This window comes from Mycetomoellerius zeteki, unplaced genomic scaffold (genome assembly GCF_001594055.1).
Source record: "Mycetomoellerius zeteki isolate Tzet28-1 unplaced genomic scaffold, Tzet1.0 scaffold164, whole genome shotgun sequence".
Classification (NCBI taxonomy): domain Eukaryota; kingdom Metazoa; phylum Arthropoda; class Insecta; order Hymenoptera; family Formicidae; genus Mycetomoellerius; species Mycetomoellerius zeteki.
In genome coordinates this window covers 1,223,816-1,251,703 of record NW_017256594.1, presented here as the reverse complement: position 1 = coordinate 1,251,703, position 27,888 = coordinate 1,223,816, and the positions used below count along the sequence as shown (strand labels likewise).

General features: G+C 37.9%; 1 protein-coding gene across 1 annotated transcript in view; it reads right to left on the bottom strand.

Moving 5' to 3' along the window:
- The window catches only part of LOC108721232 (uncharacterized), a 335,056-nt gene that overhangs the window by 67,373 nt on the left and 239,795 nt on the right, over positions 1-27,888 (bottom strand). The window contains exons 6-8 of the mRNA XM_018445654.1: positions 23,350-23,468; positions 14,783-15,086; positions 1,512-1,516 (exon numbers count right to left, since the gene is read on the bottom strand). Coding sequence (XP_018301156.1) covers positions 1,512-1,516; positions 14,783-15,086; positions 23,350-23,468 — 428 coding nt within the window. The remainder of the gene's footprint in view (positions 1-1,511; positions 1,517-14,782; positions 15,087-23,349; positions 23,469-27,888) is intronic.

Sequence of the window (27,888 nt, the reverse complement as noted above, 5' to 3'; positions counted from 1 at the left end):
GCGCAAAGTATACGTTAACTCAGTTAGCTACGCCGTAGCTTCGTTGATTTAACGAAGTGCAGTCGTACGAAACGAGTCTCACATCACAGCAACGAGCTAAGTCTCTCTCTGTTTCAAGGAAAAAGGGAAGAGAAATGTTGGATGAACATGTCGAGCATGTAGGATGGGATTGCGAGTCATTTGCTTGACGTAGTTTGGACATTTTGACAGTAGGAAATGAATGAAAAATATGAATACGACCGTAAGATGAAAATTTCGGAGCGATCAATCCGAAATTTTTTACGACCAGGAGTGCGCGCGAGTTGAATATCTTTTTTATTTTTACTTTTCCTCTGATAAATCACTTCTGATTCTCCGTGTTCTCTTTTAAAGTTTTTCTCTCTCTCTTTCTCTGTTAGAACATCAAAGTAGAAATAAAATTATTTGATATATCTATTGATTGATTCGTATTTACAGATATTGCAATGTCTGTAAATACAAATCAATAATTTGTATATACATATATATTATTACATATACGAAAGAATTTCCTTATTTTTTATATATTATCATTTATTACACCACAGAGAATTAAGTAACCGACTGAAAATATAATCTTTTCTCTTATTTAATTTATTTTTATCAATCTAATTTCTACTTATAAAAATTTAATTGAAGAATTGAATCTCAATATCGTTATATAAAAGATCTTCCTGAATTTAATATTGTGACATTATGATCAGAATTGATTGGATTGGACTATTTGCATCGCAACGTGATGAATCCGTGAATTTTATGCACATTCCACTAGAAAAAAGAATGGATAGCAGAGATGTGCCAGGAGAAGAAATGACAGCTCGATGGTGTATAGGTACAAGCATAGTCGTGACAAGCAGAAATATAATATATTACTCAAACGCGGCATCGGAATAGCGTCCGGCTTCACACACACACACATGCACACACAACCAACGGATGATATATAATTTATAGAGCGGTACACTAACGCAGGCGCGGTTTAGTTATAGTTTGCTAGGATAGAGCGGATCCTCTTTCTATTTTCCCATCTCGTCTCCCGTCTTTTGTCGAAGGGATCGCGGAGACGTGTTTTACGCGAGAGTGCAGGTGCCCGCTCCCACGTAGACGCAAATCCAGAAGCGCACGGCATGCTATACATCAGGGTTTCTCAACTTAATGCTTTAACGATCAATACTAGCCTCCACTTCAATCCATAAGATTCTTTGGCAAAAACTAGAAAAATTTAATGCTCGTGCTTGAATCTAATGCGTTAAAGTACCAAGATAAAACTCAAGCATACTAGTTACTTTTTCCACATCTGGAATAATCTCACAGAGATGCTCTTTGGAGCAAGGATAGTACATGTGTAAGAATTGTAATTCGTTTCATATCTCGTTTCAGAACTTACGTGCTTCATAGATTAAAGAGGCGTTTAATGTACAATTTTTTAATACAGTCGATAGCATTGAGAAACGCTGCTGCGCACGGCACCGCAAAACGTTTTGTGCATCTACGCGCTCTACTCTCGCGCCTCGGGATACGATCTACGCTCCGAGATTCAGATCTCCAATTAGCTGTATATCAAGTTGAAGGGTGAACGTTGAACACAATCATCCGATTCTACCTTCTATTGAACGCGTGCGAGTGTGTGCGAAAGAAGCTTATAACTTGGTTGCGGGTGATGTATTTAGAAACTGTCATCAAAAAGAATTTGGTTTTTACCAGAAATCTGACTTAATTTCAAATATTTTTCTAACATCTGCAAGTATAAAAGTGTGAAGTAAATAATTTATTAAAGTGTAGATGTGTCAACTAAAACGTGTAAAAGGATGATATATCGTTATAAAGTATTTTTAAATAATTGATTCAAACATAAAGAAAATCGTAAGTTACGTTTAGCATAAAATCATTCCTATTTTCTCGACTGTTTTAACAAGTAAAATTGATTGCTGTTACTGCTCTTCTCTAGCGAACTAACTTACCGGTAGTTTATAATTTGAACAGTATTATCGAATGTGAGTTTAGTTCGCATCTCATTTAACTTTACAACGTCATAGATAAATGACATGCATCATTATAAAGCATACTATTCGTAATCTCTCTCTAGTTCAGCATTGATATATGAACAACGGAATATATGAATGTCGGAAAGCTTATAAATTGTTATTACATCCCACGTGAGAACCTGAACTAAGATTTAGATCTTAAATTAATTATGCCTCAATCGAATATGTTCATAATCGGATTTTCCTTCTCGAAATATTAGCGCGTGCTTAAAGTTGAGGCTGCTGAAAATGAGGATCGGAAACGATGTCTCGGATGAATAGGAACTGGATGCCGAATAAGAGAACATGATGCTCAAACAAACTAATATATGCGATAAGTATATAGATCGTATCAAAAAGAGCTGTCATTCAAGATTTCTCGGTAAGATATATTTCTAGAGCTCGACATTCCACGGAAACGTCGCTCGAGCGTGATCTTCTATATGAATAAAATTTTCTCTTTCATTACCCGGATAATAATCATGATACTTGGTGACGCGACGGCGTATCTACTCGCATTCGCGCACGTGAACACGCATGCGAGCCTCATGGACATACGAGAGCTGCCCCGACCGCTATCCGTTTCAAAGCGAGCTGCTCTCTCTGACGAATCGCGATTTCGATCTCTAATTAGCTGTATATCAAATGAACGCTCGGATCCACTTGAACGCGAAACGTCGCCGTGTCGCCGCCGCGCTGCACCACACATGCTACCATGCCTTTCCCTTCTCCCCTTGGATGCATCGTCTCTGTCCATGTCACATCTTCTCGCATGCCAATGTCCCATTCGACATTGGTGCACGACACATCTCCATCCTGCTCGCTGCTGACTTTGATTTGTAACGCACGATCGGCGAATGGATGAACATGATGGAGCAGCACCGATAGCCGAGATCGTCGGATGATTAACGGAAAGAGAACGAATATGTACAGCTCGTGTCCACCCGGGTTCGCTTCTGAACGTGAATATGGAATACACGATCGTGCTATCGGCACAAAGAAAGATGATCAACGCGATGACAGAGACGACAATCGCATAAAACATCGTAGATTCTTGTACAGCAAAACAGAGATCTCAAAGATGGCCACTCTAAATTATATACAAGGTAACTTCAATTACGAAGAGAGTCAAGCTAATTACTTAAAAAAAAGTGCGAGCTACGTGAGCCACTTCGTAAATCGCGCAGCGTCGACCATGCTGTAAAACGGGATGAAAAGGCCAAAAGGCCCAAACTCGAAATTCAGACGTGCGCTACGTGACTTAGAAGTTTAGCGAGCTGAAGAAAATATGATTCAATTTTCCGAGAGTCCCGAGTAGCGCGTGCCATCATTTTTGGAAATGATATTCTACGTGCAGTGGAACGTCTCGCGTGTGCGCGCACCGAGAATGTTTGAAAGAATTGAAGATAAATCTCTCGGGATACTAGTTATAACCAATGTTGAAGAGAGTCGTTATCGCGGCACATTCCAATTCCGCGAAATCATTAAAACGATTTTTTGCAAAAGCATCAGAACAACAACGTTTTCCCCGTCAATTTCTCGTTCTCCAACGCGATCATAGACGTAATAGGTATAGACTGCGCATTCTATGATCTTAGCATTTGTGCTTCGTTAGAAAAATTTTAATATTAGCGTCTTTCTTCACACACACAACTCGATACTTTAAAGAAAGAAAGAGAAGAATAACGAAGAAAAGGGGAAAAGTGCCCTTCGCGACCAAAAGATAATTTTTGTCGAACACGGTGGAGTATCCCCGGCTATCGGCGGGCGACGATCCAATTTCCGTCGAGATACTTTTACCTAACCGACAGCGGCGCCGTGATGGATACTCAAAAGCCTCTCACATCGGTATACAGAATTTTACCGTTCGTTGATGCAATTTTCATCGGAACGTTCTATTGGCGTGCACCAGGACGGCGGGATGCCGGTGCAGAGGCGGACACTCGAACTCCCATATATCATTACGTGGACTTTTACTACAGCTCGCGTATACGCTCCAAGTTTCGACGCTCAAGTTAGCTACTTTTTTATCGTCTACTTGAAGCGTGGCGCGTCATCATGCTGCTCGACGTAAATTTATAAAAGTCCCCCAAGCGAAATAGCTTCCCAGCGGTTCTCTCGATCGTTTGCAGAAAGATAGAGGTGGTAGAGCCAAGGTGCTGATCTCATATTGATTTTATTATTTAAGTACAATAAATAACTCTAGATAATTATAATTAAATACTACTTCCACGCTATCACATATTTATATAAAGTTATATAAAGAAATGTAATAATGTTAATTTACAATTTTCATAAATTTACCTCAATTCACTACTTTCGTTAGAAAATATTTCAATCTTAATTAATGAACCTATTAAAAGCGTAACAACCTGTTTCTTTGCAGATAAAAAAATGATCAATAAATTTCTTTAATATTAAATTAATTAATGATAAGCGTATTAGAAATAAAGTCTCTTTAGTATTAATATTCAAAAATTAAATATTTCATATAATACATACACTGTAAAAAATAAAATGTTAATTTTAACTTAAAGACATTTAGTGGACTTTCTGAGACATGCAAAAATGTTAAAATTAACACAAAAAGTCCACTAAACGTCTGTAAGTTAAAATTAACATTTTATTTTTTACAGTGTAACGAGTAAAGAGTGTAATATACTTAATATATCATAGAGCACTCGTCCGTATCTATCTTATCTAGTGGAAGAGCGCAGACACAAGTCAGCCGGCGAACCAAAGCGTTACTACTTGCAGTGCTGCACATTATCAGACCGCTCGCGGTAAATGCATCAAAGGGCTACCCGGTATGATACCAAGAGGGACGGCTTCCTTCTCCATCGCTTCTATCGGATCTTACGAGAGAACCGAGCTATGAGAGGGATGGCCGAGAGTTCGAACCTGGAGATGTAGAGGACGACAAACGAGAAATTGGAAGGCGAAGCCTTCGAGTGGCTTAAGCTCGTCGACGGTTAACAAGTTTTCGTCGAGAATCTCTCGGGTCGTCTCTGGAGTCGCTGTGGGTTGCAACGAGAGGGCTCGGAGTAAATATACCTTAGCTAGATGTACGTCGCGTAGGAAATGGTTGTTCACGGTGTTAGAACACACTAGTTCGTAGCTCGCGGCGTAATAGTGAATGGACTAGAGGCTCGGCATGTAAACTGCGGATATTGTGTCCGTTCGTGATATATGTCAGAGCATTGTACACTTGCCCGAACAGACTAACTCAATTTGTTTTCCTTCAGTATCGTCTAATTAACGTACCGTACAAATGATGCAAACTAGTATTCGCTTTTTCCCTGTTAATTCTCTCGTGTCATATTTAACGAATATTTCTTTGTAATTCTTATATTACATTGCGTTCGTAAATTATTCCTCTAAAAAAAAGATATTTTCATGGAATATTTCAATATAAATAATATTCAGGAGACACGATAGTCTCAGTTTATGATTATCAGAAGAAAAACATTTCATAATTTTGAGGACAAATAAATTTTTTATAAGTAGCACAAAAAATTCTATAAAGTTATGTGTTTGCTACGAAACTCAACTTCTGGATATTTAAATATCCCTCAAGATATAATTAAATAAAAAAGAAATTTATCATCAGACTTTCCGCTTTCCGACGTCATGATTCCTTCTCGTGACTATCGTGAAATTCGCAGTCGGGAAAAAGGTCTCGTCGCGAGAAGTGTAAGCCATATCGTGGAAATTTCATTTCGCGGCTCGTCCGGCCCCGGCAAATATTATCGTAAATTTCCGCCTTGGCGTATCACCTGCGGTTCTCCGTCGCTCTATCTCCGCCTCTCTCCGGTGCGCCTCAGAGAAATATTTCTTTCCTCCGGGCCGATAAATCAACGCGGTCCGTTCGACACGACGGTCATCAATAACGGTAGTGCTTAGGCTTTTTCCGCGCGGCACTCGCGCCGGAATATCGAAAACCCCTACGGGCACACAGCATTGCGCTTCACGTGTGTGCATCGCCGTATAGCATGCAACGATCTCTTTCTCTCTTTCTTTCTCTCCTTTCGTGCATGAGAAGAGTGCATGCGCAGCTTCGAAAAACTTGCTACCGCGTGCAAGTTTAATGGCTCGGAACGGCGTTGCGCCAAGTTGCACGCGCTCGTTTATTTTTCACAGACAGCCAACCATGGCCCCTTTGCAAGGGGTAAAGTAGAAAAATTACCCGTCGGACGTACCCAGAAATTAAAAACCGTATTATCGATGCAATATTTATAACGTATTTATATATCTAAATATATGGAAGAGTTGTTTATAGCACTTAACTTAAATTCGAGCGAGTTTAATAATTCAAGAGGGATACCGTATCCATTATTACAATACTCGGACATTACGGACGAGAACGTTCGTGTAGTGGTCATTTGTATCGACTTCATTCAATGAAAGAGCCCAGATATAAATCAGTCGGAGTACCAAAGTAGAGTGGAGGCTATTACGCTCGTAATTCTGTTAAGATTGCACCGCGGAGGTACGATATATTCTCTCGTAGAAAAGAAAGTACGGGGCGATTTCGTCTCGGAATTGGAGGAAATTCGATGACGACGGAACGCGAGAAGGTGGGGAATTACAAGAGATTAAGCGATGAATGAAGAGAACGATTGAATGTAGGAGCATAATTATATATTGTACTTCAAAGAAGGTGGATATATTTCTTTTGAGCTAAAATATTTTTTAGAGCGGGAAATTCATCATTTATTTAGAAATAACGTTATAAGAATATCTGTCGTTTTACATAAGAAAAAGAAATCACTTGACATATCGTCTAAAAAAGTTGTTCATATTGTTACTATTCTCTATATACGTATCGTCTTCCAATATTGATTTGGATTAATGCACGTAATAATTTTAATAACATCAATAAACAGTAATGATTATTCCTTCTATTTAGAAAACTAGTGTCAATAACAATTAATATTATAATTAATTTCGTTATTAATGACACGCTAAATATTTGGAATTTCATTTAACGTCCAAAGTAATTATGTAATAATTAATATTATCAAAGTGGGTATGGAAACAATGTTGGTAGAATGATTAACCAAATGAAACTGCTAGAAAAGTTCGAAAGCGGAAAAGCAGCATATAAATATTGTACGCTGGACGGAATATCCGGCGTTAGCTTAATAATTTAAAAACTTCGTACGGTTCTAAATTAAAGTTCTGCCGAGGCCGATTAAACATGAGATAGCTTCGCTAAAAAAAAGACGACGAAGTAATGCATATTGCAAAGTTTCTCGTTATTACTAAATTAACAGCAATCACAGAAGGTTTTATAATTATCTGTCTAGAAATGTAAACTGAAAGAAAATCTGCACTTTTTAATCAATTTTCTATTATGGAGTGCTGAGAGGAACACAAGACGTATGCTTTCCTAGCATCGTGAAATATGGTTTATCGTCGTAACGTATTTTACTTCCGATCTATAAACAAGAATTTAATAACAGCGAAGTCCGACTGTCCAACCCTCAAAGTTCATCCTTTCCAGTAGATTTCAGGAATTTCGCCAATTGCACGCTCCACACCACGGCGGGATTGGCTGGGGCTGACATAGAATGAGAATCGGGTCTGCGTTAGAACTGAATTATTTTCGGGGTTGAGGACTTCGTTCCGCCACGTGGAAGCCGCGTCGACAAGAAGCTAACTCTATCGAGCGTCAAACGTGTGCTGGTTAACATGCGCGACGCGGCAATCACGAATGCACGGAATCACACCGCGCAGAATTCGTTCTGCGCGATATGAAATTCCATAATGTAATTAAAGTCGCATAGCGTCGCAGAACGGGAAAATTGTTTTCGGTTGAAAATACTACATCGGCGACTCGAAATTAGTTGGAACCGCAGCGAAGCGGGCGAGTTCGCATAAATCGATTCGGAGACACCCGTAAATCAGTCTTTGAGATTTAGTCTCTCGCAGTTGTTCGACCTAGTTCTCGTCGCGTCGCTGAGAGGACGATTGAATGATTCTTATTGTCCAATAGTTTTAAAATGGATGACAGAGATTGAATGAGCATCGACGCAAATAAAACATTTGCTAAACATTTCGCATTTGTCGAAAACGGAGACGTCGAACGTTTGATTAAATAAATAAAAAAGCTAAAATGTAATGTATAAAAAAAATTAATTTTCGATAAAGAGAACTTTATACGCTGACATCGACATACATAAAAACATATATATAGACAAAAGATTTTCATATTTTATACTTGTCTCACACAAACATATGAACACGTTTTATTATTTTATTGAAGCATTCATGGAATGTGTTCATTAAAAAAAATATGTATACACATATTTTTTTGTGGAAAAAAAATAGTTTTTGAGTACGCACCTTTTGATTTGTTTTCTGACACTGCGATCGCGGTGTAATCTCCAATCGAGTGAGTGCAGCGGACGTGCGTATTAACTGTAATTATATCAAAGTCTTTCTAGTTGTTTCGTTGCAATAACGAGCGCGATACATTAACGACAACGTTATGAAATTCCACATTTCTTTGACGTCATTACTGCTCGTCAAAGATCGAAAATTCATGGAAGCGGTATTACCAAGATTGAATTCCGTAATTCCTACACGAGCAAATATTTGCACGATTGAAAATCACGCTGATGACGCCTGGTATGCTTGATATTTGGCCACCAATATACGCATAAAATCATTTAGCCTCCATTCACTTTGAAAGAAAAATAACTACTCACTATAAAACTTGAAATCAATATTTTCGTCGCGTTACGCGAGAATAGTTGCGAGATCTAATTTTTTTTAATTTCCAATGATAATCGAATAAAGTAAATCGAATTTTTATTTCATTCAACATTTTTTAGAAATTTTAGCAACTGCTTGTAATCAATGATATCGGCATGTATTTACATCGCATTAATATTAATGCTGATGAAGAATCACTCATTGCTTTAAATGAACTTTAAGAAACTTTCATTACATTGAATTCTTAATTTTCTTTTCTTTCTCTCTCTATTTTTTTCTGTAATAAATTAATAACTTTATATCATATCATCGAGATGATTCACGAAAGAATACGCTAAATAATAGAGGAGAAGGCGGTATTATGGCCAGTGCATATATTGCGGCCTCCCTTAATATAATATCTCCGCTATTATATAGCGAATCCTAATGATTACTTATGGAATTATTTATTCAGTAGCTCGCCGTTACACCATGACGCTAATTATACCAATACTCAATAACCAGCAGTTATTATAATGTATTTTTACTTTCAAATATTTCGAAACGTTTCTGAGGTACATTTTAGCATTTAATTACACCTACTTCCTCATTTTTCTTAAACTTGAGCGTATCATCACATGAATATATGTATTTTTGAGTGTGTTATTTGCTATTTAACATTTTATTTGACTATATATATATATATTTTGAGTTATGCAAATTTAAACAATTAGCATGGCATTTTGCTAATGTGGCCCTCTATGGGTATTGAATAGTCACGATCTCTTTTCATATTAAAATAATTATTTAATAATAAATTATAGCTTTACTGTTAATCTATAGTTTATATTACGTGTACTATTTTTAGTACTGAGATTTTTAGTACTGAGCAGCTTATATGCAGAAGTTATGTGAATGTATATACATTCATTTGCATTTTAAAATGTTTCAGTTTTTTGTTAATTTTGTAACCAAATACTGTTTTCTAAACAAAATTAATATTTTAAAGTTATTTTTATGGAAAGCCACATTACCACCCATTTTTTTCTTTGAATCATTATGCAATGTCGCCACATTTTTATTAATAGTATCCTAAGTAATAAATATTTCGTAATTTTAAGTCCAGAATCGATTCAACAACATTTTAACGAATGTAATTGTCAAGTTTTAAATTTAAATATTGATTATTAACAAAGTTATTGTGTAAAATGTAACTGGAGTGCCATAATACTACCTTCTCCTCTAATAAAGATGATCCGTATAACTCGCAATTTTCAAGGAGACTCAAATAAAATGCAAAATTTGACGATGGAATTTTACACTAGAAGAATCTCGTGTCTAGGAAGGAAGAACGTATCCTTTGACTTAGCGCACGGCTCCGGAGCGATACAGTGATTTTCCGGGACAGTAACCATGATTTTCAGAGGCCGTCTCTCGGTAACCGAAGTCAGTTGAACGACCGGTAGACACCTTTTGATGTCGAATCCCTCTTTCCTTCTCCATCGACTCGTCTCTTCTTCCTTGCACTCGTGGCGAACCAGCTGAAAGGTTCCTAGGGCGCGACGCGAACGCACTCGGCTGCCGCATACACTTTATTCCCAACCCATCGTTCCGTCCCAGCGATTTCGAATTCCCGAACAAATTTGATCGTCGTCGTCGTCGTCGTCGTCGTCTAGTCGAGCTCGCATCTCTACGTGACGGGAAAATCGCGAGCTTGCTCGCGCGTCGGAAAGCCACTTCTCCTCTCTCTCGTCTCGATATATATACTCTCATCTACTATCCCTCTCCTGTCTTCCCGTAACTGTCCTCCTTTGTCCCTTTTACTGTCTCTCTCGTCTGCCACACGTGCTCCTCTCTCGTATTTTCCTACTTCTCGCGCTTCGTGGTTCTACTTTCGTACGCGCGATTGTGCCCTGACGACTTTATGGCGGGTCCTCGGCGGAATCCCAAACGCGGCACGTACGCGAAGTTACCGATTCGAACGAGACGAAAGCTCGAAGAGGCGCGAGATGACTTTTCGGTTCATTCAGCGGGCAATCTCACGGCAATCTCTTATACAACATAATTTCACAGCCAATGGCACTATTGATAGCTTCTTTTGAAGATGCGTTGTAATAATACCGGTCGATTTTTTTTTAATTGTATTATCTCATTTATGAAGTATTGATATGACAATTAATTTAAGATATGATATAGAGGAAAAGCTGATAACGTGAAAAAAAATATTTGTAGCTATAATTACATATTATTATTATTATTATTGATATAATGTTAATAATAATAACTATATGTATAATTCTATTAATGAATATATTTAGTTTGCAATAAAAAATGACTAATTATAGTTATTACCATAAAAATGATTGTATTTATATATATTATAATATTTAAATATAATATATATAGTCGTTTTTTGGGACAATCATAAAATATGACTGGCCCATTTTTGTGAAAATATACCGCAGAAATAATTTTCTTATCAAAGAATACATATTTACGTCTTAAAATGTTTTTAAATCAAGGATCGCCGGATTAATTAAAACTTTTAAGAAATCAAATTTGAAATATAAAGTGCGAGCACTATCAGCCGATCGAGGATTGACGTCGCGGAGAATTTGTAAGCAGATTTAACATGCAATAGCCCTACGGTGAATAATTAACGTAGTATCCGCGGGCGTTGATTAAATTTCATGTGTCGGAGTAGCAAATTCATAAATATCCGCAGCTGCGCCATTTCTGACAAAGGCGGCTGCAACTTACGACGACGTAGCGAAAGAAAATTAATGACTACAAAAGATTACTCTCCGGACTCCGCGGCTGTCCGATGAAATATCATAAATCGCTATGTCTGAGAAGTTTTCATAGCCGACCGCTTTCGTCTCTCTCCCATTCTCTCTTATTTGCTCTCTACCTCCCTCGATTCCACCTCCTTTCCGCGTCTCATTCTCATTACGAAGTTCCCGGTCATCAAATTTTATTAGCCCCCACTTCAGGGTCGGCCCGCCTTACTTCTAACTCAATATCGTAGATTCGTAGTCTCGGTTTAACTACCCTCCCACCCTCTCTCTCAGCGCAACGCACACGGAAGCACACCTACACACACTGACTAGCTCTTTCTTGATCTCTCTTTCTCTCTCTCTCTCTCTTCCTTTTCTCTTCTTACACTCTCCAACATGCGCGCTTTTCTCTTCGCATCTCTCACTCGCCTTCGAATGCAAGCGCAGCGAGCGACTTTGAAAGAGGCAATAATTCCGTGCTCTACGGCCAAGAACTAATTTCCACCAGTCTGACCGGGGGGGTCTGGCCGGGGGGGGGGGGAGTACTGCAAGGGAAGGAGGTTGGTAGAGAGCAGGCAGGAGAAGACGAAAAGTGGTCTCACCTCGGGGCTCTCTTTTCGACTTCTCTCGTTCCTCACGGACGGTTCGTTTTCACGCGCGCCCTTTTATCGCCCGACAATGGTGCGCCGGGGTGTAGCCACCTCGGCCCTACGTGGTCAAGGGTCGCAGCCAATAAACTTTGCCAGCGGGCTACTAACCTACGTGTCGGTCGAATCTGTAGAAAGATGGTAACGACTAAGAAAAAGAGAGAAGGGAAAGGGCAAGGCCTTTCTGACGGCGTGAAGTTTCCGCTTCGCATCCTTTAATTGCAATAGCCAGAATTGGAACTAACGACTTTCTTTCGATAGCGTTTAAAAGCGATGGCGACGGTGCTGATGTGACATTTACGGACGTGATGTCGGAACGGGTGCCTCTGCGTTTTCCACCACGTTCGAAAGACTGATGGTTGACATTGCCCGGAAACGTGAATTGAAAAACAAACAGGGAATAAAATGAAAGTGATCAATGCAAAATTATAACTATTACATGAATCGAAACAATATAAAATGATATATTACGTTTTACAAAATAACTTGTGTCACAAAATATACATGATATATTGAACAGTAATTATACTGATATATTTTATAAAGTTACTTTCTGTTGAAACGCATTTCCTTCATTAACGAGAAATAATTAGCTCGGTGATGCAAAATAGCTACTTTTAAAGAGGCTTTCCGGATATAATTTATACTAGTTTCAAAAGAGAATCCACTCAACCTTGCGGCCAATGAAAATTGAGTTCATCAGAGTTGCAAAGAAGTTAAACTATCACGAGGTCCGAGTAATGATTGTAATAATTGGCGAGATAGTAATCTGAAGTTCGTTATCGCCGTGCATTACATTCAGTAGACGGGACCATTGCGGGTAATAAAAGTTACCGAAAGCTAGCAAGCTATAAAATTAAATTCATAGAGCGAAAAGATAAAAGCGAGAGGGAACGCTTTCGAAAGAGATCGAGAAGAAATTTTCCGCTCTATATAGCAACAACCTGGCTGATTTGCGGATTGAAATTCTAATTAACGTAATTCTATGTGAATAGAAATTATCATCTTCATTTTGAAAATTTCATTTCGTGGTCTTTATGTTGGAAACACGTATATTTCCTCTTAATTACTTAGTATCATACAAGCTCGATATGCGGTTAAACGGATCGGGGAAATTGAATGATAAAGACGATATAGAAATTAATGACGTTTTAGTTACGGATCGTGCGACATACTCAGCAATCGCGGAAAAGCCACCTAATCCTCCTACATCTTTGCGGACTCGCGTTGGATGGACGCTGACCGACTCTTTGAAAGGTTCGCTCTGTAAGCCCTTAAACTCATCTCGGGCGCAGCAATTCCAGACCAATTTCGAGAAAATTCAATCGTGAAATATACAGCACGGGCTACGCTGCGAGGATCGACGGATCGACAGAAACAATAAGGACGTGAGACTCAAATCCCTCGTTCGTTTTGTGCGAAACAAATTAAGAATCGATTGGTCATCTCTATTTTTTTGTCTGTAAGCTTACCAACTTAGTAATAGTATCTATACTGTTAGAAATTTCTTAATGACTTTTAATTAACATGTAAAGGAAGCTTGGTTCAAGCCCGTCAATGAAAAATAATGAATGTTGTATATGAATATTCATTTACTGATGTCTTAAATTTCATTAACATAAGTGTTACTTTTAATGTATATACTTTTATTGAATTTAATATACATGTTCATTACTTTTACATGGGATGTGTGTGCGCGCGCGTGTGTGTATATATATTTCACGCATATCGCAGCGTCAGCTAAAAGTCACGGCAAATTACAAGCATATATAATACTTTCATATACATATAAGAATATAAGAATGTGAATTCATTAATGGAAGTATAATGTAGATTTTACAATGAGTCAGAAATCTTAACCAGCCTTAACCTAAATAGGTGATTATGATTTTTCCCATCTACAAGCTGTTAATTATACAGCAAGTCGTTTAGCTCGACTAATGAGAAGAAATAAAGTCGAATTTGACCAGACTTAAGAAAATCGGTTATAATCTTATTGTTAGTCGTACAAGTCGATTGTTGACCAACTTCACCGCGATTCATCGATAAGATCGATTCATTATAGAATCAACATTACATTTATGTACTTACATTCTTATATTCACAATATGCATTAATAAACATTCCACGACAATCATAATCTCGATACAAGCGATTGTCCAGAATAGTCTAGAAATCAGTAAAAATGTTGATAGGTTTGTTTCGCACAATCGCCGCGGAAAACGCCAAAATTTAATGAACATGTACATTAAAGTTTACTTAATTTATAGTAAATTGAAATATTATTTATCTCCGTATATTAAAAGTATATTAAAATTCAATACTTATATATTTTAATTTATTTGAATTTAATTTCATTAACATATACATTAAATATCGTTTCAGTTACGAGTGATTTAAATATCATTTACCATTGTATATTAAAAGTTCATGAAATTTCATGACATTTTTAACAGTGTATGTAATGTAACTATAATTACAAATTGCAATAATCGCATTTCAAGTAAAATTATATTTTATGGAAAAATAAATACATTAAACATAATAAATATAACGTATTTTTTACTCGCAATTTAATCAAAGAATTTACCGAATTAGAAAAACCGCGATGACTTACCTTTTGCTGTTGCGTTTGCGCGGGTTCGGTGGAAAGAAGCTGTTTCAAGGCCGCGTGCCCGTGACCATTCGTCGTGGAGGTTGCACCAGGTGTGCTTGGTGTGCTGGGATTGCTTCCGGGAGTATTAGGCGTATGAGGCCCGGTCGTGGGACTGCAAGGACCGATGATGTCGTTGATTTTGCTGCCGGCATGATGATTCTCCGTGTGCCTCCTCAAGCTCCTCGCATCGCAATAAGACTTGCCGCAACCTTCGGCTTTGCATTCGTACGGCTTTTTATTTCGATGTGTCAGCATGTGTCCATTTCTGTGCAACCAAAAAGATTTGGCTTGTTAGTTCCAAAAGCATAAATCCGTCATATTTTCAATGTGCAAAACACAACAGTGTAGCATAGTTTTTTTAAAACGTTGTTAATTCCTTCATGGAAAGAACGGTTTTGCTGAAGTACCTAAAAAATTTAGGACAAGTACCTTGAGTGTTTTAGATAATTATCTTGATGGTCCAACAAAATTATTTTTAAATCTATATCCAGCTGAATTTTTAGATACTTTAGCAAAATTATTCTTTCCATGTTCATCAAGAAAGGAATAAATCGAACATTTTGTGAAATTAAGAAAACTTCAGTTCTCAGTTGAGAGAATCTCATAACTTACTTCTATTCTTTCCTTTCATAAAAACTTAACTTAGTTAATAACAATTAAAAATAAAATTTGTAATACGATCATAGTTATCCAATTTATTACAACAAATTTCGTTCAGAAATTTAACTTTTTAAAGGAAACCGTCTTTTCCGACAGAGAATCGCCTGCTGGCATTTCAACCGGAATATAAATCGACTGTAACATTTCGGTCAGGAAATATCACCGAGGCTGGAATATCCTACGCGCTCCTATTCGAATTCCTCTCACATTCAGCATTAATCATAAGAACGTCTCGGGCGACACGCTATATAGCATTCGCGGATGCTCGATGGGCACGGAAATCTGATCGTACACCTGCTCTTTAGTGCCCGCCCGAAATTATGTCGGTCCGATTATGTCGCTTATCTATATCGACGATCTACCCCAGCACGGGAAATCCTATATACCGCTGGGCACGATTCCCCCTGTCTTATCTAGGAGGAACATCTAAACTCATCCCTAGTGTGTCGCCGTTACACCCCGCCAGTCCGCCTAAAGACTTATCCACTCCATTTGCCCGATATTCTAAGTTGACATCTACGGGGCAAAACGCGCTCGCGCGCTGAAGCGCTCGAAGGGATTCCTCCTCCACCTCTGCGATATTCTAGAAATAAAACCTGGCCATTCTCTCTACATTACCAAAGAACGCTGGGAAAAGACGTGGAGATCTGAGGATGTGTCCGGCATGCAACAAGTTGCGCGATTTCACGACGCCGGATTACGCGATCGCGATAAAATCCATGACCCCCATTGACGCAATTCGCAGCCGATTTTGTCGTTGACGACTGCAATGGCAAGATTGTCGATCGGCTCGATAAGCAGAATAATACGGGGTACACAGTGTCTCGATTGAAATACACGATCTATTTGTAAATGAGACAATCTCTAGACAATCCTCTTATTTTTGTATTGATATTCACGGAAAAGACAATTTTGCTTTGAAGTATCTATTTGGTTAGATTATCAAAATAATTACGTATAGAAAACTCAAGTATGATCAGAAATGCTGCAAGAGATTTTAACAACAAATCTTTAATTATTTTCAGATCTGTATCTAGCTAAATTTTTAGATGTTCAGCAAAACCGTCTTTTCCGTGTAAAGTGTAATGCAAAAAAAATTCAAAATATACACCTTTATTTTTTATACAAACATTACTGCTTTGATTAATTTAAGATTAATTGCATCATTGAGAAAAATGTTTTGATATGACTTACAAAAATTTTAATGTAGAATTTTCTGTTATTTATTTGATAACTTATTTAATTGATAACTTATTTATTTGATAACTTACTTAACTTATTTAATTAAATGTTATATTTATATTCTGACGTAATCTAACTTAATTTTTATGCTTTCACCAATTTTTCAAACTATATTTTTAACGTACTGACTCTTAATTTGCCCTTTTGTTATTGTTTTGTATTTATTTTTCATATAAAGAGTCCTACTATTTGTTAAATAAAAAAAAATACAAAAATTTTTTTATTTTTTAATTTTAAAATTTTGTTGCTCGAATAAAAATTTGGTTAAGATTAATTATTAATACGTCAACCGTATACCCAATCGATAACACACACATTATCTGGCGTATTTATATAAATTTCTTCGCTGTACTCTCAAAAGGACCGCCTCTTTTGTTCCCTAAAACTTTAACGAGATCCCAAGTGTGGACATCCTTCGTCGGATCTTTCGCAGTAGAACCATCCGCAGTGGATTGCAAGAAGAAGTCGTATGGATACGGCGAGCACGATGGAAGGGATATCGTTTCCAGTAAATTCTCGGGCAGACGCGGGCTCATTCCTATCCGGCGAAGTTTTATAGTCTATCGATATACGAACGGATTCCCTTAAATTCCGTCGGTAAAGTTGGGACCGTGGGGAGGGTTTAATTTGTAAAAGCTAATTTGTCGAACTTTTAAGGTGACCCGTTCGGAGCTCCCAGCGTTTTCCTTTCCCGCAGATAATCAGGAACACCTGGGACGTGTCGACCGCACGTGTATCATTCTTCCTTTTCGTTTTCCGAGACACGGAAAGGAAACAAGAGAAACGCGAACATAGACTCCTTAGTTTTTATCTGAACGGTTGTTTCCGCTGATCAACTGACGTGTTTTATAGAATAGTTATTAAATCAGTGCCGTAAAAATTTTTAACGCATCGAAGATATTAAATAAATGGGTTAACTGAATTCGAAGGTTACATTTGATCAACAAAATAATTTAATTGTTTAGAAAAACAGTGATTTAGATAACAAATAATAATATGAAACTTAAAGCAAGGTCCATTTCGAGGTATGGCACAGTTTCGTAGTTATTTCCTCACTGTTATGTTTTTATTTAATTAATATCGAGCCATATATTTTCTTATTGCAACAATAACAATGAGAGATTGTAAAAATAATTGTAAAAAAACAAATCAATAATAAATTGCGCTCATTTTACTATACAATAGAATTTCATCTGTTCTCTGTTGCTCGTAATAGCACAAGCTATGATAAATCTTCAGACTTCCATACTCCACTTTCAGTCACAATTTTTATCTCGGCAAGCTCATTGGTGTTGTTCTTTATAAGTACAAATGATATGGGCACCCAAAATGATACATATTAAAATTCCATTATTTTAATTTTTGACTTCACTTTTTCTCGTCTTCAAACGAAACAAAAGACATAATTTTATTTTTATAATACTTAATTTTAGATTACTTTTATTATCAACTTTATATTTTGATTTTCGATGTGACTTTTACATTTGTTTTCATTTTTATTTCACTTTTAATTATTTAATTTATTAATTTATTCACCTATATCATATTGCCATTTCTTTTTAATTATTTAACTGAGGATGACTAAAATTAAATGGAAATATTTATATATTACGTTAAATAAATGATTAATTAATTTTATATTTTTAATTTTGAGCTCGTTTTTTGACTTTCATTGACTTCTCTTCGTCCTTATTTTAGGTACTGAATTATAAAAAAATTAAATCTAAACAGTCGTTTGAAATCAAGTGAGAAGTAGTTTCATTATCTGGAATCATAGTGAAATTCACGTTTCATTGCAAGTTCATTATCTTATGTCATAACTTGACGATATGACGATGAAAAGGAAATTGTTATTAATTGTTATAAACTTGTGCTTGGCTGACAATCAGAATTTCTACAAAACTTTAATTGGATCTCGCAAAGGGCCGCGTCGATGAGTACGTGAGGAAATTTTGCCTAGAAGAACAGTGTTATTAAATCAGCACTAATTATCAACTGTCGATTATTTCCGCCTGAACCCCGACAGCCTAACAAAAATATTAACAAAAAAAGCCTACTTATCTTTTTTACATTTTTTTTGTTACTTTCTTATTATCCCAGATGTAAAGATGGATCATTTTCAACTTCCAACTATTGAGTCAATTAATATCATCGCACGCTGTCATTTTACAAATTATAATATATTATTTTTTACAAAGAATGTAATATACTTTTCAGTTTAGAAATTATGAAGAACGACAAGGAAATCTATTTATTTTATCTTGCCTTGTTTCTGAAAAAGTTAGTACTAGTAACTCCTTGATATGACGAGGGTCACAAGGAAGCAATTATCGAAATATCGAACGCATTCTGAAAAGTAAAGCTCTCGACGGCGCTACAAGCAAAGGGGAAGACTTTGTTTCTCGAAGGGCCAGCTTTCCTCCTCTGTTGCTCATGTTGTCGTTCTTTCCTTTAGTTCCAGTGTCCTCTCAAATCCCTTTCGAGCGAGGAAGAAGCGGTCGGTATATATCTGCGCGTTCGAAGAAAAGCTCTCGAAGAGAATTCCTCTCGAGGTGTAAGCGCTTCCGTTCCTTATTTCGCGCGGCGTTCCGATTCAGTAAAGGGACTACGTGGATTTACTTCGATAACAGAGATATACCGAGAAACGTACAATGGTGCCTTGTTCAATACTGGAAGAAATCGACGAAGCTACAGTTCGGCGAGTCCCTTAGTTTTTTCGGGAAATGCGATATAGGAGTGACAAGGCGCCTATGCCTTTTGTCTTTCGACCGGATCCTCGGACCTTTAAGTTCGAAGAAGATCCATTCGTACAACGTTAACAAATGTTTCGTTCATTGTGTTACGATCTATTATTATTACCTACATTATATATTATTTTATATACTATAAAATGTATTAAATTTTACATTCATAATTTTAATATAATGATTCTTGTTCCGTAGTATTTAAAAAAATAAATTGAACATATGTTGTTCTAAATATCTAGATATCATATTACGTATTGCGATATATTTTAGGAAACTATCAGAAATACGTGTAGATTATGTAAAATATATTTTCTTTTTGAAATAAAATCTAAAGGGTATGAAATTATGTAAAGTTTTTAGGATATCAAAAGGAGCATTTACCAAAATAAAACGAATCAGTAAAGAATCTAAGAAATAGTGAAGTTAATCTGTCAGAGAATCTATCGACTTTGAGATAAGACATATACTTTCATCTTCCTCTTTGTTGCCTACAAAAGCCAACTTTACCAATAGAGTTAAAAATTTTAGAAACCTCCGCACGTTTCAAACTAAATGTGTCTGCAGCACGAATATTATTTGCGTACGTATAATTATGCAAAATTATCCCAAAACTTGATCCAGTCTAAAAATTAATAAATATCAACTATGATGTACCAAACGCAAATTATTCTGTTTTTCTGCAGCAATAATATTCGCAAATGTGGATACACATTTACCCTTAGAATTTAGAAAAATTGTAGATAACGGTTATTCGACAAAAGATCTACAATGGCAGATCTGTCTGGACAAAGAAGGTGAGAGACGATGGAAACTGTAGTTGCACAGGTCTGCCAATTCTTAAAGAAGAGAATGAAGCACGGCGAGACTTCGTGCCGACTTTTTCCCGTTCTCAATTAAGTTTGAAAGTCCATTCAAACGGGGAATGGAGCTGAAAGATCTCTTCTTTCTCCTCCGTAAAATCTTCGCCCATGGCGCTATTATTGCTCAGGCTGCCTATTATTGTTCCTTCTTTCGCCGCCTCGTAATATGATATATATATGAAGCTTCGAGAAGCAGAATATCGTGCCCAAGCAATATTGTGGTTACGCTAAATTGCCAATACGTGCTTTATCGGAGAAGCGTAACGTTAAGCGTTACCTTTTCCATATCAGCGATGCAAATCTAACGAAAAAGCTGGTCTGTTTTCCAAAGTAAAGGAGGAACTCCGAGGTGCATTCTCTTGATCGCGCACGCCGTTCTTGGAACGGAGACGAAGCGGCAGCTTCCGGCGAAAAACAGGAACTGGGATAAAGACTTTGCGATTTCGCGCATGAGATAGTATCGCACGGTTCGTTTACTTGCATCTGGGAATATACGGATCCCAACAGTCGAGGGGAAATATCGTCCGAAAGCGGTGCTCAATGAAATGGATACAAATAAACGTTTAACTTATGCCAACAAGTAAATAAAGAAAAACTCTCTCCGGATTACAGTAAGATAGTAGATATGGTAAATAAAACAACGCTTCGACATCGCCGATAAACGAGATAAATCATGATAACAGGAATTCAGTACTTTCAACCATGGATTTATTGCAATCTGTTCGTAGAACATTTGTCAAACAGTGAAAATAAATTAAGACATCAAACTTAAGGCAGCAATAAAATTAGTTAAAGTCGATGGATATGTCTTACCTTTACGATCTTCTACGCAGATTGAACGCTATTATCATTTATCGGTGGAACGAAATGGATGAAAAAGAGAAAGAGAAAGCAAGAGCTCCGCCTAGAGGAGCCACAAATCCAATGTTCGCAATGAAACGTAAGTAATTCCTCGCACCCTTCCGAGTCGCATTGAACGCGACGAGTCGCTTGAGTTTGAGGAAATAGAACGAGGGAAGACATTGAGAAAGCAGTAAAGAAAAGAAAAATACTGTCCCCGCAGAATGGACCCTGCCGGCCCTGGCGGATCCCGAACAAGGTTGGGGAGTGCAGGGGAGGTTGGGAGGATTTGAAGATCCGTCTTTCGAGAAAATACAACGAGTTCAACCTAGCCGAGGCATTCGACCCGCGTCGGACGGACAACACTACAACGACGAAGCCGAGCGGAATCGCGAGACCGACCTCTATTGATTCCGCGTTATTCCTTTGCCCCGTTATTCTCGACAAGAATTGAATCCTTAGTCGCTATGGTCTGCCTCCATCACTCGCTTTTGTGCACCGCCTCTTCTAGCTTCTTGTTCTTGATTCCTATATCGCGCTTGTCCATTTTCCTCACCCATGTCTCAGGAAGCTTCCGAAGCGAAAATCCTAAGTCGCGCGAGATGGCGTTTTCCATTACATTTAGATGTATTGTATTTTCTTTCTTTCTATGTGCGTTTTATGTGTTCTATGTGTTACTTACAATTTAAATTTAATTAAATTCAAATTGAATAATTTGTAGCTACCTTTAGATAGTTGATTTATAAAGAAATGAGCTAAATATTGAGAGGGACTTAATTTTGCACGTGAGTATAATATAATCAAGATAAAAGGTTTCTAAATATAATGACAATAAATATCTAAATGCAACATTTCATTCTAATTTCGTAGTCGCTTTTTTATTGCTCAAATTATTTAATATATATACATATGAAAATAAAATAAAATTCAGTATAAAGAGAAACTCTGAACGAACTTTTTCTCGCAACAACTATTACCACCATAAATTCAAGAGAGTTCTAATACCCGTACGTGCCGATACAAGCTCCGCGAGCTCTCTCATCCAATACCCGGACAACCTAGGCATTACGTAAGGGAAATATCTAAGGGATTACTTCGGCATACCTACGCGTAGAAATTTCTCCAACTACCGGCCTTAAGAAGGCACTCCGGGGCAGCTTAGAAGGCTTCTTACGAGCGCACCAGCAAAGAAGAGAACGCGGAGAGATACATCTACACATGCACGTACACATACGTATAACGCACACTCGTACGCGAACGATATACCTGCGTACACTATTGCCGAAGTGGAGCGTTGAGAGGCTTTGATGAACATAATGAACGGCTCAGTACCGCGAGCACGAGCGTTTTCCTTTAAGCTCTGACTCGAGTGTTGTTCTCGTTCTTGTTTTATAAGCACGGGGAATCTGTAATACGCCCTATGACGCTTAGACGAAGAAAGGGGAAGAAATGCGAAAAGACGAATAGATGTCGTATCAATGCGATGCGTACAAATGCAAGATGCTGATCTTGCGAAAAGTGGAATAGACTTTTAACAAGATCGTACACGGAAAGAATGATTTTGCTGAAGCATCTAAAAATTTAGAAACAGCTTTGATAATTTTATTGGACCATCAAAATAGGTACATCAAAATTATATAGAAAACTCAAGTATGATTGATAAGCAATGCTGCAAAAAATTTTGATGTCCAAATTTTTAGTGTCCTGCATAATTCTTTTGATAGTCCAACAAAATTACCCTTAAATCTATTATCTAGCTAAATTTTAGAAACTGTTCTTTTTGTGTAGCAACGTTGCAACGTAATGCCATTTAATACGAATTTACTATAAATAAATATCTTTCTTTTCTAAATATATATATTGCTATGAATATTCGCAATATATATAATTCTCATTTATTATCGTAATTTCACACAACTATGGTCCTGTGCCACAACTACGATCCAAACACCCCCGCGCATGAAAACACAAATATCGATGGCATAAGACTCATAATTGTTTGAAGTTACGGTACTTCGATACTGAATTCGAAAGCGTTGCAATCTGGTTGAAACAGTTATTTGCTACCAGAGAACTATATTGCCAATCTTAAGTTACTAAGAGCTTATTTCGTAAAATTTAACATATTCCTAAGTATACCGCTGATCCTCTGATGTGAAAATCTCTAATCTATACTCACAGGTGATCCTGCCGTTTAAACGCCTTGCCGCACATCGTGCACACGTATTTCCTTTCGTCGCTATGCGTCAGTTTGTGCTTCGTAAGCGCCGATGCATTGTTGAACACCTTCCCGCAGATCTGTAACAGAGAGAAACAACCATCGTTGCAGCAGTGGTGTAGATGAAAATTATATATGGCGTCTGTCGAATCGCGGCTACGCACAATTACGTTACATTTGCCACTGAATACAACTCTCTCGGATATCATCATGATGTGGTGGAAGCCTCATTGTACACATTCGGTGGAATTTCTTTTCATCGAGTACATTAGCGACGTACGAAGAGTCACGCGAATTCTATTTGAAAACTGCACAAGAAATTAAAGCGTGATCATAATTTTCAATTAGCATGCTGATCGTCGTAAAGCGAGGACATCATTTTATGACAGACATTAGAACAACGATATCAAATGACTATCCCACAGCGCATAAACGCGGATCTCCCCTGTTCGCGAGCTTATCATCGCACAACGCAACAATTATTGTGTTTACCATCGCTGATAAGAATAATTTCGCAATTTCTGTAACGAACGATAATCGCGTTCTTAATATGACAGACAAAAGTATTACACGTCAAATAAATGTATTTATTCTATTATGCAAGTCTTGCTCAATATATTATTTCAAAAGCGAAATATAGATCAAGTTTTCATGCAACTTTAATCTTTTATAACTTTTGTTCTGTACATAAAATAAAATCTATAAAATTAATCTATAAAGAGCATTAGATATGCAATTTATGGAAGTTATAAAAATTTAAAACATAAAAATTTTATGATCATTTTTCTATTCCAGGAGATTGATAAAAATAAATCCAATCTTTCGAACAATTAATATTAAAATATAATATAAAATATCTTTATTCTTTCGTGCCACAGAATTAAATTAGTTATTCCCTCCGCAAAGTATCGAGATGGGACAACGAAGAGAAAATTTGGCCGTTAATACTTTCCTGATAAATGATGCCATTATCGTCGGTCTTATTAAAGAATAAGAGATAGCTGGTATCACCGCAATACGTAGAAATTACTCGCAGATTTAATACCACCCGCATCATGTGCCGCCGGTCCTGGATATGGTATGCCCGTTAAGTATGTGGAATTAGGTTTATTATACGCGCCTCCAGGTCGCGCACTATTTCAGGAACTATTTCAGGTAGTCAAAGGCCGAGGAATCGAATGCGGCCAGTGTTCTCTCTCTCTATCCGAAACGCCAATGCCCCGTTCAAATGGGCGACGAGTTCGCCGTCGTGGAAAATTGTGCGAATTCCGCGGGTCCATGAACGATAGGAACGATTAACATTTCCAATAAATTTTCCCTGTGTCTTTCGTCACGAGCTTGTCTCTGCCTTTCGAAATGCCATGCATAATGTAATCGAGCGGTATCATCGAGGCAACACCAAAAGTAACGTGATTAAAATAATAAAATATATGTACTCTCCTCTGTCAATATTATTTTACAAAATAATATCCTAGGTGTGTGTAAACTTTAAATTAAGATATCAATATAATTGTAATATAATTTCACTTTTTAATATCAGTGAATCATTTGTTTAAGTAGTATAAAATTGTTAAATATGAGTCCAAATAATTGATTTACCATAAATAACAATCTATCTTTTCTATGTTGTAAAATTGATAGATATTACATTTCTTAAATAAATTTCAGTATTTACAGGAAACAAAACAAAAAGCAAACAAGATGATTAGGTACATACTAAATGGGATCAATAACGCGAGAAGTACAGAACGCCTGCGATGTGGTTAAACTCGCTCTAATGGCTGTTCATGGAATCCCGCGGACGAAATTTGGAATATCACGTCTCGAGGGCATCGGGAATTCATCGTCACGTCGAAGGATTCGCGGTGCCGCACCGCCGCCGCGGCATTAAGCCGAAATTAATTTCCAATGCACCTGCGGCCGCCGCCGCGCCACGTGACGACACGGAAAACGTGCGATGGCACGATTGCGAGCCTCCATTATCGGAAAAGTCTTTTCCGCTTCTCGTTTCGCTGTTATTTCCAAATGTTCGACGAACGCGAGGGGTACATGAATCGCTGGTGATTCCGGTGAAACGAGAAAAGCCGAATCCGAAGTCGCGAAAGAATACCATCGTTTTCCTGAATACGGAATTTCTTTTGACTTGAAAAACCTACTTACAAAAGAAGAGAGAGACGTAAGTGTCGATCGTGTAAGTGTTGTATTATTTAAAGTTTTTAACTCACATATGATGAGAAATTGGAAGATGAATCGATTTTTTGTGCGCAACATAACAAGATAAGTTATAGATTATATGGACTAAAAATTAAAATTCCTAATTACTTTTATCGTCTATGTACTTCAATTTCGTTTAAATATAAAAATCGCGAAACTAACGCAGACGAGGTCCCTGGCTTTTCGGTACAAAAAAAGAAGCTTGTTGACATCCGGCAGAATACGAACTTCCTGCGGAATCCTCGCAAGCACTCATGCGAAGCGATACTATTTAACCATGAGCCACGGTTGCTATGACGACTCACGTATAGCTTAAACGGTACAGTCTGTCGGCAAACATTTGCTGGGATCCAGCAAACAGGCAACAAATTCCATTTCATGAAGGAACGGGCGCACATAACGAACGTTCTCGAGAAAACGAGAAGTACTCTCCGACATGACAGAAGAAATTTCCGGGCCATAGATAGAAAAACTTCGCGTCGCCTCCACTACCGAGAGTAAATCCCAGATTAAAGAAAAAGGTATTAAGACGTCCCTGACGCGTCGCGGATAATATTGACCAAAGACGTGAAGCGGACCAGCAAGGGAGGAGATAAGGGAGGGCGGCGAGAAAGTAGGGGCACAGATAAGAGAACGTAAAAAACTACGGAAAAGGGAATAAAAAAAAGAGCCAGAAATGACGCAAACGCAAAGATTTAAGACGTGTAGAGGTGGTGGCCGTATATATTCACGAGGTGGGATGAACGTTTGTACACGGTCTCGTGGAGGTCTCGCAGGAGCCGGGGGGGATGAAAAGGAGCGAGGCGCCAAGGGAAAGGGGAGTCGTACTTCTGGCTCCTAAGCAGAAAATCTAATTTGCGTAGCTTAACTCCTAAGGAGCTCCAGATGCACGGACGCCAACACACGGGAGTTTCAATTTACGAGGCGAGGACCGGGACCAAGGAGAAAGATGAGAGGAGCTGCTGGAGTGACGGAGAAGAGGCAGTAGAAACGGCAGATGGCGAGAAGGGTGAGAGAGAGAGAGAGAGAGAGAGAGAGAGAGAGAGAGAGAGAGAGGATCTAAGGAAGGCGAATGCAACAAAGAGAGCTGAACGACGAAGGGTAGGGTCTTTTCCCTCACCCATCATCTCCGTGCCAAAACCCGTATCTTCCACCCCTGACGCGGACCCTCTTCTTGAGAGCTAAACAAACATCATTACTCCTAGCCTTTCTGGCTACCACTCTCTTTGCCAACCCACCTCCTACTCCGGTCGCCATGATCTCTGGCCGCATCTCGTCTGTATACGCTAGTGCTTGGTCGTCTCCACTTGGCTCGCAACTGCAGCCTGTAGCGCCGTAGCCAATGTACACCAACCAACACCGAGCTCTGAATACGTAATCCCGCGAGTGGTAACATTGATACTTCGTTAAGAGGGAACATTGGTAAGAGAGGTAGGCGCGAGAGAACACTTGGGTCGAACCAATGATAGGAGAGGCGACCACAGAGCGATTCATGGTTTCAACTGGCCCCCATCGGCCGATCCGCTTAACGGTCATTCTGACCAACCGCGTTCGTCGCGGCCGCTCTTTCAGTGAGAAGTACGAGTATGAAGGATCAAATGTGAAATTGTGTGTACCTACGACAGAGCTTCGTTCTAAAGTTTTGATGCTACAGTCTAAATTTGGGAGAATTACACACAGGAAGATCAAGAAGATATCATTCAGTCTTTATGGTTTTGCTCGATTCAATCTAATAACTGATTTGAATATATCTTCGGTAATCAATGAAACGAAGAATAAGAGACTGTATTATTCGCGTATTTATAACTTTTTGAAAAATTACTGTAAAAATATTACGTAATATTTAATTTAATACGGTATGTGTATCAAATCAAATCAAATATAGAGATAACTATATATACATAACTGTAATTATATATACATTCTTATATTAAAAAATATATATTAGATATAATAAATAATTGAGGCGTTCGGTGCGATTGACTTGCGATCTGCAGATCCGGGTTCAATTCTATCTGTGCCCATATAAGAGAGTTTTCGCGTTTAAGGAGCCAAAAATGGCTCCACTTGGTGATTAAGAGACCTTTGATCACCAGCGCCATCCGGGTTAAACTGTGGGTCCCATATATTAGTGAATATATATATGGATCCCCTAGGCTGGACATTAGACTAACAACTTAATTCCAGAAAAAATCCTTTGTTACTGAAATCTTATTAGAAGCCCTATGCTCTACACAGGAGTTAAACGTGTGTGTGTGTGTGTGTGTGTGTGTGTGTGTGTGTGTG